At 40.9% G+C, this 16,603-nt stretch overlaps 1 protein-coding gene across 5 annotated transcripts in view; it reads left to right on the forward strand.

Moving 5' to 3' along the window:
- STK38L (serine/threonine kinase 38 like) overlaps positions 1 to 16,603 on the forward strand; it is a 111,902-nt gene that overhangs the window by 90,770 nt on the left and 4,529 nt on the right. For all 5 annotated transcript variants that reach the window (XM_058282941.1, XM_058282945.1, XM_058282946.1 and 2 more), the window contains 7 exons: positions 8,968 to 9,091; positions 10,708 to 10,862; positions 11,219 to 11,321; positions 11,496 to 11,557; positions 13,430 to 13,547; positions 13,931 to 14,054; positions 15,042 to 15,137. In XM_058282941.1, coding sequence (XP_058138924.1) covers positions 8,968 to 9,091; positions 10,708 to 10,862; positions 11,219 to 11,321; positions 11,496 to 11,557; positions 13,430 to 13,547; positions 13,931 to 14,054; positions 15,042 to 15,137 — 782 coding nt within the window. The remainder of the gene's footprint in view (positions 1 to 8,967; positions 9,092 to 10,707; positions 10,863 to 11,218; positions 11,322 to 11,495; positions 11,558 to 13,429; positions 13,548 to 13,930; positions 14,055 to 15,041; positions 15,138 to 16,603) is intronic.

Consider the following 16,603-nt stretch of genomic DNA (forward strand, 5'->3'; position numbering starts at 1 on the left):
CACAGTCATACCCACATAGTAGCACTGCTAATTAGAAACATCATGTTGGGCTTTCATCTTTTCTTTCATTTCCAAAGATTAACACACATCCTTCAACCAGTTCTGCACACGTTAACCATCAGCTTTCCATTCTCTGACCTCATTTTATTTTCTGGTGACCCATATTCAAGTTATTAATTCCCTGAGATTACACAGTATATTTAGTTCATAGTAGCACAGTCATACGTATTTGTCCTTTTGTGTCTGGCTTGCTTCACTCAACAAAGTATCCTCCAGTTTCATCCGTGTTGTCACGTGTTTCACAACTTCATTTCTTCTTACAGCTGCATAATCTTCCATTGTATGTTTACAGCATAGTCCGTTTATCCATTCATCATTTGACGGACAGACACTTGGATTGTTCCAGCTTTTGGCAGTCGTGAATAAGGCCACTATGAACATCAGTGTGCAGATGTCTGTTTGTGTCTCTGCTCTCAGTTCTTCTGGGTATATATATACTCAGTAGTGGTATTGCTGGGCCACGTGGTAAATCTATGTTTAACTTCCTTAGGAACTGCCAATCAGTCCTCCACAGTCACTGTACCATTCTACATTCCCACCAGTGGTGAATAAGTGTTCTTGTCTCTCCACATCCTCTCCAACACTTGTTCTCTGTCTTTTTAATAGTGGCCTTTCTAATAGGCGTGAAACGATTTATCTCACTGTAGTTTTGACTTGCATTTCGCTTTCACTGGTGATGCTGAAGATTTTTCATGTGTGGTTTTTTTTTTGCCATTTGTATGTCTTCTTTGGGTAAGTGTCTAGTCAAGATTTCTGCCCATTTTTTAAAAATCAGGTCATTTGTCTTTTTATTTTTTATTTATTTTTATATATATATTTTTAAAGATTTATTTATTTCTCTCCCCTCCCCCGTCCCCGCCCCAGTTGTCTGTTCTCTGTGTCTATTTGCTGCATCGTCTTCTTTGTCCGCTTCTGTTGTCAGCGGCACGGGAATCTTTGTCTCTTTTTGTTGCGTCACCTTGTTATATTAACTCTCCACGTGGGTGGCGCCATTCTTAGGCAGCCTGCACCCTCTTTTTGCGCTGGGCGGCTTTCCTTATGGGGAGCACTCCTTGCGCGTGGGGCTCCCCTACGCAGGGACACCCCTGCGTGGCAGGGCACTCCCTGTGCGCATCAGCACTGCATGTAGGCCAGCTCCACATGGGTCAAGGAGGCCCGGGGTTTGAACCGTGGACCTCCCATGTGGTAGATGGATGCCCTAACCACTGGGTCAAGTCCGTTTCCCTATTTATATATTTTTAATTTTATGTATTTCTCTCCCCTTCCCCCCTATTATCTGCTCTCTGTGTCCATTTGCTGTATGTTCTTCTACATCCGCTTGAATTATCAGGTGGCACCGGGAAACTGCATCTCTTTTTTGTTGCGTCATCTTGCTGCATCAGCTCTCTGTGTGTACAGTGCCACTCCTGTGTGAGCTGTGCTTTTTTCATGTGGGGCAGCTCTCCTTGCGGGGCGCACCCCTTGAGTGTGGGGCACCCCTACACAGGGGCGCCCCTGCATGGCATGGCACTCCTTGCGCATGGCAGCACTGCACGTGGGCCAGCTTACCACATGGGTCAGGAGGCCCTGGGGATCAAACCTTGGACCCTCCATATGGTAGATGGACGCTCTATGGGTTGAGCCATGTCTGCTTCCCCTGTTGGAATTTTGATTGGTATTGCATTGAATCTGTAAATGAGTTTGGGTAGGATTTACATCTTCACAGTATTTAGTCTCCCAATCATGAACACAAAATGTCTTTCCATTTGTTTAGGTCTTCATTGATTTTTTTTTAGCATTGTTTTGTAGTTTTCTGCACATAGGTCTTGTACATCTTTGGTTAAATTGATTCTTAGGTATTTGAGTCTTTTTGTTGCCATTGTAAATGGAATCTTTTCCCAGATTTCCTCCTCAAATTGTTCAGTGCCAGTGTACAGAAACATTACTGATTTTTGTGTGTTGATCTTATATCCTGCCACTTTGCTGAGCTCATTTATTAGCTCAAGTACCTTTGTCATAGACATTTAAGAATTTTTAAAATATAGGAGCATGTCATGTACAAATAGTTTTACTTCCTCCTTTCCTATTTGGATGCTTTTTATTATTATTTTTTTGTTCTAATTGCTCTAGCTAGAACTTCTAGCACAATGTTTCACAACAATGGTGAGAGTGGGCATCCTTTTCTTATTCCTAATCTTAGAGGGAAAGCTTTCAACCTTTCCCTGTTGAGTTATGATGTTGGCTGTGGGTTTTTCATATCTGCCTTTCATTATATTGTAGAATTTTCCTTTTATCCCTATCTTTTGAAGTGTTTTTATCAAGAAAGTATGTCTAGTGTGAATGCCTTTTTTCCATTGATTGAGATGATCACGTGTTTTTTTCTTCAATTTGTTAATGTGGTGTTGTTATGTTCATGTGATATGTTATGTTGTTATGTTGATATGTTAAGTGGGAATAAATCCCACTTGGTTATGATGTAGAAGTCTTTTGATAAGCTGTTGGATTCAATTTGCAAGTATTTTGTTGAGAATTTTTGCATCTATGTTCATTAGAGAGACTGGTCTATAATTTTCTTTTCTTATAGTACCTTCATCTGGCTTTGGTATTAGGGTGATTTGGCTTCAGAAAAGGTGTTGGGTAATTTTCCCTCCTCTTCAGTTTTTTGGAAGAGGATTGGTACTAATTTTTCTCAAAATGCTTGGTAAAATTCCCCTGTGAAGCTCTCCATTCCTGGACTTTTCTTCTTTGGGAGATTTTTTATGACTGATTCAGTCTCTTTAAATGTGACTGGTTGGTTAAGTCTTGTATTTCTTGTAGCATAAGTGTAGTTTGTGCATTTCTAGGAATTTTCCCCATCTCATCTACATTGTCTAGTGTGTTGGCATAAAGTTTCTCATAATATCCTCTTATGATCCTTTTTATTTCTGTGGGGTCAGTCATAATTGTGCCCCTTTCATTTCTTATTTTATTTATTTGCATCGTCTCTTTTTTTGTTAGTCTAGCTAGGGGTTTGTCAATTTTATTGATCTTCTCAAAGAACCAGCTTTTGGTTTTGTTGATTTTCTCTATTGGTTTTGTTGTTGTTCTTAATTTCATTTATTTCTACTCTAATCTTTATTATTTCTTTCCTTCTGCTTGCCTTTGGGATTGGTTTGCTGTTCTTTTTCTAGTTTCTCCATTTGTTCTGGTAGATCTTTGGTTTTAGCTCTCTTTTCTTTTTTAATATAGGTGTTTAGGGCTATAAATTTCCCTCTCAAGATGGCCTTTGCTATATCCCATAAGTTTTTTGTTTTTTGTTTTTTTAAGATTTATTTATTTATTTAATCCCCCCCCCAGTTGTCTGTTCTCTGTGTCTATTTGCTGCGTCTTGTTTCTTTGTCCGCTTCTGTTGTTGTCAGCGGCACAGGAAGTGTGGGCAGCGCCATTCCTCGGCAGGCTGCACTTTCTTTGGCGCTGGGCGGCTCTCCTTACGGGGCGCACTCCTTGCACGTGGGGCTCCCCTACGCAGGGGACACCCCTGTGTAGCATGACTCCTTGCGCGCATCAGCACTGCACATGGGCCAGCTCCACACGGGTCAAGGAGGCCTGGGGTTTGAACCGCGGACTTCCCATGTGGTAGACGGACGCCCTAACCACTGGGCCAAGTCCGTTTCCCATATCCCATAAGTTTTGATAACTTGTATTCTCATTTTTACTTATCTCAATATATTTACTGATTTCACTTGCAATTTCTTCTCTGATCCACTGATTGTTTAGGAGTGTGTTGTTTAGCCTCCACACATTTGTGAATTTACTTCTTTCCCATCTATTACTGATTTCTTGTTTCATTCCATTATGATCTGAGAAGGTGCTTTGTATAATTTCAATCTTTTTTTATTTATTGAAAGCTCATTGTGACCTGACATGTGGTCTGTCCTGGAGAAAGAGCCATGGGCACTTGAGAAGAATATATAACCCGCTGCATTTGCGTGCAACGTTCTGCATATGTCCATTAGGGCTAACTCGTTTATTATATTGTTCAAGTTCTCTGCTTCCTTGTTGATCTTCTGTCTAAGTGTTCTATCTAATGATGTGAGTGGTGTGTTGAAGTCTCTATTATTGTAGAGACGTCTATTTTCTCCCTTCAGTTTTGCCAGAATTTGCCTCATATATTTTGGCACAAACTAGGCTTTGATATTTAGGATTGTTATTTCTTCCTGGTGGATTTTCCCTTTCGTTAATATATAATGGCCTTCTGTATCTCATAACTTTTTTGCATTTAAAGTCTGTTTTATCCAATATTAGTATAGCTACCCTTGCTCTTTTTTTTTTTTTAAGATTTATTTATTTATTTATTTATTTATATTTAATTCCCCCCCCTTCCCCGGTTGTCTGTTCTCTGTGTGTATTTGCTGCGTCTTGTTTCTTTGTCCGCTTCTGTTGTCGTCAGCGGCACGGGACATGTGGGTGGCACCATTCCTGGGCAGGCTGCACTTTCTTTCGCGCTGGGCGGCTCTCCTTCCGGGCACACTCCTTGCGCGTGGAGCTCCCCTACGCGGGGGACACCCCTGCGTGGCAGGGTACTCCTTGCGCACATCAGCACTGCGCATGGGCCAGCTCCATACGGGTCGAGGCCCAGGGTTTGAACCGCGGACCTCCCATGTGGTAGACGGACGCCCTAACCACTGGGCCACATCCGTTTTCCCCCTTGCTCTTTTTTGATTACCGTTTACGTGGAGTATCTTTTTCCAGTCTTTAATTTTTCAGCCAGTTTGTACCCCTGGGTCTAAGGTGAGTCCGTTGTAAGCAGCATATGGATAGCTCATGTTTTTTTTTATCCATTCTATTCTGTCAGCCTCTATTTTTTGATTGGGAGTTTAATCCATTCACATTCAACGATATTGCTATAAATGCATTTTTTACTTCTGCCATTTTATTCTTAGGTTTTCATATGTCCTATCTTATTTTTGTCTGTCTTTTTATGCTTTTGGTTACCCATCCTGGTATTCTTTCTTCTATACTCTCCTCTAAGCCTCTCTCTCTCTTCTATCTTTTTCTTTTAGGCTAGAAGGCTTCCTTTATTATCACCTAGAGGGTGGATTCTTTGTTCTGAACTCTCTTAGTTTCTTTTTGTTTGTGAATATTTTAAACTCACCTTCATATTTGAAGGACAATTTTGCCGGATAAAGAATTCTCGGCTGGCAGTTATTCTCTTTCAGTATCCTAATTCTGTCATACCACTGTCTTCTTGCCTCATGGTTATTGATGAGAAATCCACACTAAGTCTTGCTGGGCATCCCTTGTATGATGGTTTACTTCTCCCTGCTGCTCTCAGAATTTTCTCTTTGACGTTTAACATTCTGAGTAGTATGTATCTTGGAGTAGGTCTATTTGGATTTATTCTGATTGGGATATGCTGAGCTTCTTGAACATGTACGTTCATTTCTTTCATGGGAGTTGGGAAGTTTTGAGATATTATTTCTTATTAAATACTCTTTCTTCCTTTTTCCCTTTTCTTTCTCCTTCTGGAACCCCCATGACATGTATGTTGTTGTTTCTCATGTAATCATTCAACGCTCTGATCCCCTGCTCAATTTTTTCCATTCTTTTTTCTCTCTGTTCTTTTTTCTTCTCTAGTTCAACTGTTCTTCTTCAGTATCACTTATTTGTTCTCTCATTTCGAGTCTGCCTTTGTATGCTGCTGATGTGCTTTTGATCTCACCTATCATGTCTTTCATTCTGATGAGTTCTGTTCTTTTCTATTCAGGTTTTTAGATTCTTTTTTGTGCTCACTCAGTGTCTTCTTGATGCCCTTAATCTCCTTAGCCATATTGTCTTTCAACTCATTAATTTGATGTTGGAAATTTATGTGATCTCCTTGATGAGTTGTCTCAAATCCTGTGTCTCATCTGGGGCTCTGATATATCCCTTTTCTTGGGCTGTTTCTTCCTTGTTCTTAGTATAGCTTGTAATTTTTTACTGATGCCTATATGATTAGGATGGTGAGATTATTCCGATGCTCAATTTTTCTCTTTTGTAGGGATTTAGTGGCAAAGGCTGTGTATTATTGCGTTCCTTGATTCTTTGTTCAACCTGTTCTGTGTCATGAGGATTAGCCCTGTTAGATGCTCAAATCTGGGCCCTGGACCAGTAATGCGTTGCAGATCCGCTTCCACGGGCATTGGGTTGGAGGTTGTAAAGGCCAGAAAAGCCTCTTTATTTTGTTCCCTCACATGCACTTCCTTGGTCGGCCAGCAGATGGCGCTCTGGCAGCCCTCTTGGTTTAATGCCTGTTGGGAGTGTTTGCTGCAACACCCACCAGATCTGTGTGACAGGTCCCCTGCCTGCAACTTTAAAAAGTTGTAATTCAGACTTTCGGAGACAGTTCTCCAAACTTTGCTCGCAGCCCATTCCTTTTTTTCCTATAGGCAGTACCTCCACTCCCCTCTGCGTCCTGCACCACCAGCCCTGGTCAGTGGAGAGGACACTGGAGCCTGGACCCTTCAGCCTGTGCCAGCTCCTGGGGCAGATGTTGGCGCAGCTGGGGGCCTGCAGGGCTGTGGGCGCAGCAGAGCAGGCGTGTGGTCAGCACTGGGCCGGCCTCGGCTGGTCCTGCTCTGCCCCTCTCCCTGGTTCCCTTCGACGGGGCTGCGGCTCCCCCAGGCTTGAGAATTGTCGTGTCTGCAGGTGGGGAGGGTGCCGGCAGCAGCAGCGCGGCTTTTAACGAACGGTTTGCCATCGCGAGTCTTTCCTGTGCCTGTCTCTCTTCTGGGCCGTGTCCAGCCTTCCCCTGCTGTCCTAACCCCTAGATGACCTTTTCCCGGCCATTTCTGCCTGTCCTCTAGCTTTTTCTGGGAGGAAGGAGGCCCCACGTCTTTCTAGCTTGCCGTCCTCCGGAAGGCCCCATCGTGTTTCTCTTAGACTCCCTGCTCTAGGATATTCTGCCAGGGGTGGCGGCACCTCTGGGAGGCTGCTCCTTCCCGTGCAGGCCAAGTCCCTGGAGCTGGCGTCAGGGCTGCTTGCCATTATGGAGTGGCATCCCCCCCCACATAACTTAATCGGCATTTGTCACCCCTGAATTTCATTTTAGAAAACCTTTCCCACTCTATTCTAATGTGCCTGTGTTTTAAGTTGTGTCGTATTTAATGCCACTCTGCCCACGGTTATTTGACTAGATCACTGTAGTCACACTGTCCCTCCCATGATCTCATTTTAGAAACATATCCTGTAAACGTGCTTTAAAATTTGAAAACAGTCAAGCCAACTTCATGATGTAGTTCCTTCTCCTGATAACACCAGCTGCAACACCAAGTATAGGGCTTTTCCTTTACCACCTTAAAATGCTTTTTAATATGCAAGAGGTTAGGGGTTTCTGCTAGCATTTTTCACTTGAAGAAACAGATGTAGAGAGATTGTGACTTTTTTGCTGCCAGAAAACAAGTTCTTAGTTCCTGACTCGACTCTTGTGTTTTGATCTCAGAGCATTTATTGCTCTAGGTAATAATATTTTAAGTTCAAGTATGATATTCTAAGCTGGTCATATTTTAAATCTATGAAAATGTTAAGAACTTGTGTGTTTTGAAGCCATTTACATTGGTGTACATTGAAAGTAGCAAGAGTTTAAAATCAAATATTATTGCCAATTAATCGTTGAAGAAAGATACAAAAATGTATTGATGCAAAAGCGCCTGCAATTTGACCTCACAAATTATTCAGTTTATAGCATTTTCTAGTCTATACAATTTTCATGTAATAGTATCTCTAATAATTATGTGTCTCTCAAAAGTCACTGACAAAACCCCCAAAACGATACTAATTTGTGGTAGGTCATGTTTACAGAGAGTGTGAAGGTTTTATATGATACCAATATATTAATATTTTATAATATAAAGATATGATAAAAGTTTCCTACTTTTTAAAAAATGACAAATAGATAAAGGCCAAGCTGAGAACTTTGTTTTGACTATTTTTTTTCCTTCCCCTCACTCTACCCCGTCCTGGTTTTTTTTTTTGCTGTCTGTGTCCATTTGCTGTGTGAGCGTCTGTATCTATTTTTCTTTTTTTCTTCTCATCTTTCTCTTCCAGGATTCACCAGGATTAGATCCTGGGGACCTCTGATGTGGAGAGGGGTTCCCTGTCACCTGTGCCACCTCAGTTCCTGGTCTTTGCTGCGCTTCACCTTGACTGTCCCTTTAGTCTCTCTTTTGTTGCGTCATCATCTTGCTGCATCACTCACTTGCGCGGGCAGTGGCTCGCCATGCAGGCACTCAGCTTACCATGCAGGCACTTGCGCGGGCACTTGGCTCACCACGCGGGCACTCAGTTCACAGCGTGGGTGCTCGGCTTGCTGCATGGGCACTCAGCTCAACACGCAGGCACACTTTCTCTTTTTTTTTTCACCAGGAGGCCCCAGGGATCGAACCTGGCTCCTCCCATATGATAGGCAGAGACCTTCTCACTTGAGCCACATCTACTTCCCTGTTTTGACTATTACCAGTTAAACATGGTTTGCTAAGGATCCTAGTTTTGTCATAAAAATCTATAGGGCATTCCTTATTTTAAGTTTTGAAAGTAAGTCTGGTGCCTTAAATTTATATGACAAAATCAGGATTTTGGTTGCATGGAGATGCTGATGAGAAAGTTTTAGGCTAATCGCTGGCCTTCCTCAAAGACCTCAGTGTCCCATAATATCCATAATAAATTGTGTCCCATAATAAATTGTAGATCCCACATTTTCAAGCCTAAAGATAACATGCTAAAACCAACTATTTCCTGAGGTTTCTACATGTTTAATGAGAATATGGATATGCATATATGTTTTAAACCTTATTTTCTAAAACTCCAGCTTTCCTTCATGACTATTAAGGAATTGGACAGATAATTACATGAGGTAAATTTGAAAAGTGTATAATGTGTTACAATTATTTTTTTCAAAATATGTTCATCTAGGTGGCCCATATTCGAGCAGAAAGAGATATTTTGGTTGAAGCAGATGGTGCCTGGGTGGTGAAGATGTTTTACAGTTTTCAGGATAAGAGGAACCTCTATCTAATCATGGAATTTCTCCCTGGAGGTAAAAACAGACACACTCGCTGTGGTAGACTAGCGTAAACACGTCTGTCTGGGTAATAATAATTGCATTGAGTAGGTTTACTTTTATACTCCCAGCCCTGAGTAGTAACATAGTCAAGGTTTTTCAATATTTCCTTCTGTGGCGATGCTGATTTTGACCACAAATCAGATTATTTTGAAAGATTGATAAAATTCGCACATCTTAAATACTGCCATTTTGGATTCATTATACACAATTAGATTTTTATAAGTCTAGAGTTAAGAACAACAAATCAATAAAAGAAAAAGATAATCCAAAGGAAAAGTGGGTAAAAGATAGGCAATGTACAGAAGAGAAAGTCTGGCTAATCCATAAACATTGAGAATGTTTGGCTTCATCCATATTCAGAGAAATGCAAATTAAAAGAATGAGTTACCATTTCCCACGCAACAGATTAGAGACAAAAAAAAAAATGAAACAGCTAAAAGTCTGTTGATACTGAATATCAATGAGACTGGTGGGATCTGGCCTCTCCTATGTGTAAATTGATCTTTATCAATTGATCTCCAGTAAAGTTGAAAATGCATACCCCCTTCCATCCAGCAATTCTACAACCAGGTGATTCCCTAGAGGATTTCTCCCACATGTACACAAGAGACCTATGGAAGGATGCTTATTGCAGCAGCATCATAGAGTGGAACATTGGATGTAACATAAATGTCCACTGGTGGAAGAACAAATGAGTAATATTTGGCATAATTTCATGACAAATAGTTTATAGCGGTTAAGACTTATTTCAACAGCTCTCAGAAACAGTGGAGTGAATAATGCAAGCTATACAATTATAAGTATACTTTCATACCATTTATATAATTTAAAAACACACATAAAAGACAATATACTAATGGTTTAGTATGTGGTCTATATGAAAATATATTTTGAAAAATAAGCTGGAATGATAACCCTTAAACCAAATCCATGATAGTGGTTACTCAGAGAAGAGGGAAAGGGAGCTAGAACTGGGAATGGAGGACAGAGGAAGCTTCCCTCTCTCTCTCTCTCTCTCTCTCTCTTTCTCTCTTTCTTTCTATGTATTTTTTTTTTTTAAGAGTCAAAGCATACATGAAAAATGTTAACAGTTGTCAATTCTGGGTCATAAGAACAACAGTATGTGTTCTTTTCCCTTTTGAAGATAAAATTTCTTAAAAATAAGAGAACTTCTAGGGGCGGTTTTTTAATTGGGGCTGTCCTATTTCTGATGGCCTAAAGAGTTCAGGGCACTTTCAAAACACAATTTGAAAGAAAATACCAGTTCCCAGGTGTGCTTGTTCTGATTATTTTGCACAGTTTGACATGTTTTCTTTAGCACCTTATCATGGATGTTGAGTAGTAGATATTACTTCCTTAGCAGCTCTGCTCTGATTTGACTTCACATGCTTTCTACTTTAAAACCATTAAATGTCATGAAATGTTTGCTTATACGTTGACTTTTTTTTTCCCCTAGAAATGGTTAGAGGAATACCTGATGGATTATAAAATGCAAACTTAGGCATACATTGTATATATACAAAGAAAGCTTTTACAAGGTATTTCTCTTTTGCAGCATTTCCAGTAAGGTGATACTTTGCTTTATATAGGTGACATGATGACACTGTTAATGAAGAAAGACACCTTGACAGAAGAAGAAACCCAGTTCTACATTTCAGAGACGGTTCTGGCAATAGATGCAATCCATCAATTGGGTTTCATCCATCGAGATATTAAACCAGACAACCTTTTACTGGATGCCAAGGTATGTGAATAAACTGGTGAATTATTAACTTGATGGTTATTTTATAGAATAATAGAGTTAATTTTCTGATTTAAAGGAGCAGTTTATATTACTGCTAAACTACATTTCTTCCTAGAGTGATGCAATAAGAGAGGATGTGGAGTGAAATGATTCCAAGACAATATGATGCTTTGTTCCTTCCCTGTTTTCTCCTTTCTAAAACCATCTCAACTACTTATAAGTTAACATTTTCGCCTGTATGAATCCTAAACTAAGAATTTTGTTAATAATTGCATTTAAAAGAGGAGTTTACAGTAAACCTTTTCCTTTTCCAAGTTACTGTAATCTCTTGGTTTTACCGGGTTTTTATTTTTTAGGGTCATGTAAAATTGTCTGATTTTGGTTTATGCACGGGATTAAAGAAAGCTCACAGGACTGAATTCTACCGAAACCTCACCCACAACCCACCAAGCGACTTCTGTAAGTTTGATGTTTTTCTGCTTACAGTACAGCTGGCTTAATTTGGTACTCTTGAGAACTGACGATTCTCTCCCTTCCGCTCCTTTTTCTTTAAAACCTTGTGTTTTAAATGTGTATTTGGTTTTTGTTGGGAGCTTTCTCTCCATAGTTACAGCTCTGTCTTGTTGAAATTAGCATTTCAGAACATGAACTCGAAGAGGAAGGCTGAGACCTGGAAGAAGAACAGGAGGCAGCTGGTGAGTGAGGCAGTTCTGAGGAAGAGTTCGGGCCCTGGCCCCAAAGTCTCAGGTGGCTTTTGCTTGATCATTTTATGTCTTCAAAATGATTCCTTACTCTGTAGCCAAAATGGAGCTTGATGTGGGAGCACACAGTTCTGGTAGAGTCTCTGTGAAGCGGAGTGCTGAGTTTTATTTCATGATTTAGCTTTGAGCATACCTCAAGTGACTAACCTGTTTAGTAGCAATGAGCACTTGACATAAAACGGAGGTTAGTGCGAGTGTCGTGACTGCCTTGTACCTTCCGTTTCTACCCGCTCCCTGTGGTGTAAGTCCTGATACATCAGGGCTCTACCCATAGACGGGGTGCTGGTGTGTTTCTAAGAATTTCTTTACAGATCAAGGACACGGGACATTTTTATGTCAATCTTCAATAAAATTTGAAAGCATACTTGACCACAGGTAAACGTAATACTCCTTTAAAGTGGAATTATACTGTCAATTTCTAATAACCCCATACTTTTCCCCTCTCTTATTTAGCAAATGTAAGAATTGCCCCTCCCCCTTCCTCTTTCTCTTTATGCCATTAACAAGGTCCATGAACAATCTTAAGACTAGGAAAGTGCCTTTTCACTTTGTTTCCAAATGTGTACAATGCCTGGCACACACAGACACTGTAAATATTTGTTAAAATCCAGCCTACTCATGAAATGGAAACTAATCCAGCATTCCCTCAGAAAAGTAAATAAGACTGAAACATAGTAGTCTAATACCCTCTAAAGTCAAGTGAATAAATTTTGGATTATTGAGCTCATTCCCATGCCTAAGTAAGTAATTGCAGGTTTCCTGTGCTTGTAAACCATCAGGGTTTTTAAAAGTGAAACAAATAAGTTTTAAAAATGTATTGGGATAAAAAACAAAAGAAAAAGAAAAAGGAAAAAAGAAAATAAAATATATTGGGTTATGCATTAAGGAAAAAAACTTCGTTCCACTTATTTTGTGTCACTTTTGATCAGATTTTACAATTGAGAAAAGAATTGCAATAATTTCTGACTTTTAAAGGAAAAAAAAAGAATACTGCTTAAAAATTTGGCAGGGGGAGTTCTGTATCCCAGAACATTCACAGATGATATAAATATTTTACTATTCTCATAGCCAATAATTATCATGATATACATCCATATTCCCAGGGGGAGAAGTAACTCTAGTTATTTGGGGCAAGACCTTTCTTTAGCACCTGTGTCCCCTGCCCACTAAATGCCAGTCGTGCTCTCCCCCAAGTCTTTGTGATGACAAGATCTGCTGTCAAACACGTTTTCAAATGGCCCCTAGAGTACTGCCCCTGGCTGAGAACTATTCCTTTAGTGTTTCTAAGATTTTTTTCTGACATAAGAATGGAAGACTGAATAACTTCCCAGCAGTGCCTGGAATTAAGTTTATAATTTTTAAAATACCTAATGTTTATGTAGAATTTTATAGTTTACAAAGTGCAGTGCTGTTCTTGTTTGGTCCTCTTCGCACATCTGTTAGGACAGGTATTCTTACCTTTTATGGAAACAGAAGCTGAGGCTCAGAGAATTTGAGTAACTTGCCCAGGAACACAGGAGCAGTGAGAGGGGAAGGCTTTTGAGATGGATTCAGGGCTAATAATGTCGATAACTTAGGGAAGTTTTGGGGGGGAGTAGAAATCATATCTCAGTACCTATCACTGAGCCTTACACATGAGAAACATGCAAAAAAAGGACATACTAAATATAGAGACAGCTTTTAGCAGGAGGGAGCCATGCTCAGATCTTTTAAAAAACAACGAAAAGCAGAAGCCCAGGTGGAGCCCGCTGGCCTGCCGGGCGGCTCCTCCACTGCGGTGCCCCTTTGCCCTCTGCTCCCCTGCAGGCGTACTCAACCGTCGGCACACCGGATTACATCGCCCCGGAAGTGTTCATGCAGACGGGCTACAACAAACTGTGCGACTGGTGGTCTCTGGGAGTGATCATGTATGAGATGCTAATAGGTACGCATTAGCATTGATTTACAGGCATAAGTTGCTGTTTTCCATGCGTCCAGCAATTGAACATACTTCAGATATCATGGGATAAATGACTTGAACCCCTCTAACCCTATCACTGTCCTCTCCCAATGTCAAAAACACAATGAGAAATACCACTGAGCCCTCAGGAATCCAGCTCCCCTTGTATCAGCGTTGTACCTTCATGGCCTTCCAGGTGAAAGGGAAGACAGTGCTTTAAATCCTTTCTTGTAGATGGATACAGGGTGGCATTTTTAAATGGTTCAATAGAGCACCTGGCGGTTTTGTTTCTTGTGGTGTATATACAACAGGGATGACACATGGGATCAGAAAAAGCTGATAAAACTTGTCTTGTCTCTGATACATAGGGTACCCACCTTTCTGCTCGGAAACGCCTCAAGAGACGTACAGAAAAGTGATGAGCTGGAAAGAAACGCTGGTATTCCCTCCAGAGGTGCCGATAGCTGAGAAAGCCAAAGCCTTAATTCTCAGGTTGGTAGCTAAGTCCCTAGAGGAGTCTCATGGCGCCGTAAACGTCACAGGCACCTCCAAGGCTCAGCTGCTCATTTCACTTTGGGGGTTCCAGGTAAAGAGATCCACAAAGAAAAGGTGTTTTCAAAAACGCAACGTCTTAGAAGAAAGCATGCGGGAAAAAAAGCCACAGTTAAGAGGAAAGAGGTCTGGTGTTACTTCAGTTGCTGGTACATATTAAAAGCAAGAGCTGCTTCTGTTAGAGCACAGTGACCTCACCCCAGCAAAGAGAAAAGGGGAAATCATTGTTAGCAGCAGGAATTCTTATCAGGAAAGCCTGCATGTGCAGTCTCTTCTAGGCAGAGATTTCATTCTGTCTCCACTACAGCTGGTGCCCGGGCACTGCCCCGAGCGGCCAGGGGGGTGTGTATCGGGACAACCTGTAGGAGGGCAGCATGCTATCCCACAGCTTGAACTGCCTGACCTTTGACCTGGCAGTTCCACTTCGTGGGAACTTTGCCTGCAGAGAGAATCAAATGTGTGTAAAGATTTAGGCACAATATGTTTATTATGGTACTATTTTTAATAGTGAAATATTGGAAACCATAAAAATGTGTAATAATAGTGGAGTGGTTAAGTAAATAATATTACCACATACAAACTTTAAAAATAATGTTGTAGAGAAATACCTAATGACTTTGGAAGATGTTCACAGTGTATTGAGTAAAAAAAGCAGTCCTGAAAGAATAACTACTGTATCAATAAATATTTTAAATATTATCAACAAAGACTAGAAGGAAATGCATCAGTTTATTTACAGTGGCAGTCCAATTGTATTTTGAGTAGTATAATTAGATGATTTTTATTTTCTCCCATATTTCTCACAACACAGTTAACTTCAGTAAACAAAAAAATAGATAATTCTTTAAAAAGACTAAATGCTTCAAATAACTAATAGAATACTTCATATGTAACTTGCTTATGCTCATTTCTGTATCCATATTACAGATTTTGTATTGATTCTGAAAATAGAATTGGAAATAGTGGAGTAGAAGAAATAAAAGGTCATCCCTTCTTTGAAGGTGTAGACTGGGGGCACATCAGGTATGTTCACCAGCTTAGTATGGAGAGGGCTGAGTATAAACTAATGTCTGGACTTCATGATTAATTTGCCTCTGTTCCTGCTATCGTCAAAATGAGAAGTATCATTGTCAGAATGTAGTTAAATCGGTGTTTTCTGGATTATATAAGCGAGTGGGACTGTAGTGGCTACACCAAATGACTCAGGCAGTGCCTGTGTTAGAGAAGAGGTGAAACCACATGTTGTACACCTGTTGGAATTCTTTTATTCAGTCACAGGAGGAGAAGGTTGTTGGTGCAGGAAAGATGAATTTACATATCACACTGCTTTCATTTCACTACAGAATACCAGCTTCTCCAAACATTTCTCTCCTTACTATCCTTTAGTCAATATTATTTTAGCCTATCAGATACTAACACATAGTGCTTTATGGTTTATGAAGTGTTTTCATATGTTGTATTATATTAAAGACAACAAAAACACACTGTAACCCAGTAATTAGTATCACTTTTGCAGATAATGACTTGCCTAAGATTTCCAGGAAGTTCTAGAGATTTCCTAATCCTTTATTTTTGTCTTCTCTCTAATTCAACATACTGTTTTTCCTTCATAATAATAATCTTATTCATAATAAAAGATACTATTTAACTCCTTGCCTCCTCCACTGGTGTGTGTCTGTGGAGGGGCATTAAATAATGCAAGTAACCTATTTGCTTGTAATTGTTAATTGTGGGCATTTGCCTTTATTCATTCTCTGACCAAACTACTTTCAGCAGTTCTGGTCTGTTCTCCACACAACAGCAGTGCAGGGATATAAATCTGATGCATTTTTCTACTTCCCTTTGCATGCAGAATAAAGTGAAGACTGCTTCCCTGCCTTTTGGCACTGCTGCGGGCTCCTTCCTCTTGAGCACAGTTGCCTCCTCTGAGGCCCTGCCCGCGCCTCTTACCGTAGGTGGTGACCTGCTGTTCCTTCTGAGACGCTCCCCTGTCCCTGCTCGCCAGCCAGCAGCTCCTCCTGCAGGGCAGTTTCACTGCCACTTCCTCAGGGCAGCTCTCCCTGGAGATGACGGGCACCCCGTTACCACACTGGCTGGCTGAGTTTGAGCATTTACTTTGTCCAGCACTGTTCTAAGTCCTTTGTACGCATTGTCGTGTAATCCTCACAATAAACCCTATAAAACCAGGACTGTTATTATTCCAGTTTTACAGATGAGGAAGCCGAGGCATAGAGAAGCTAAGTAATTTGCCTGCAGTGCCCCCGCTAGTGGGTGGCTGCTAGGAGTGGGTGTGGCTCTGGAGACCTGACGCTCCACTGCTCCACCTTCCTGCTCTCTGCCCTCCATCCGGCGGCTAGAACCGTGGCTGAGAAGGAGGGTTAGGGACTAGTGGTCGAATTTCTTGACGCCCACGAGGAAACGGAGTCCAGAGCACGGGCTGCCTGCTCAGGCCCACGGTGCTGGCCGGCGACGGGCCGGCTTCAGGGCCT

The sequence above is a fragment of the Dasypus novemcinctus genome, chromosome 20, assembly GCF_030445035.2.
Source record: "Dasypus novemcinctus isolate mDasNov1 chromosome 20, mDasNov1.1.hap2, whole genome shotgun sequence".
Taxonomy (NCBI): domain Eukaryota; kingdom Metazoa; phylum Chordata; class Mammalia; order Cingulata; family Dasypodidae; genus Dasypus; species Dasypus novemcinctus.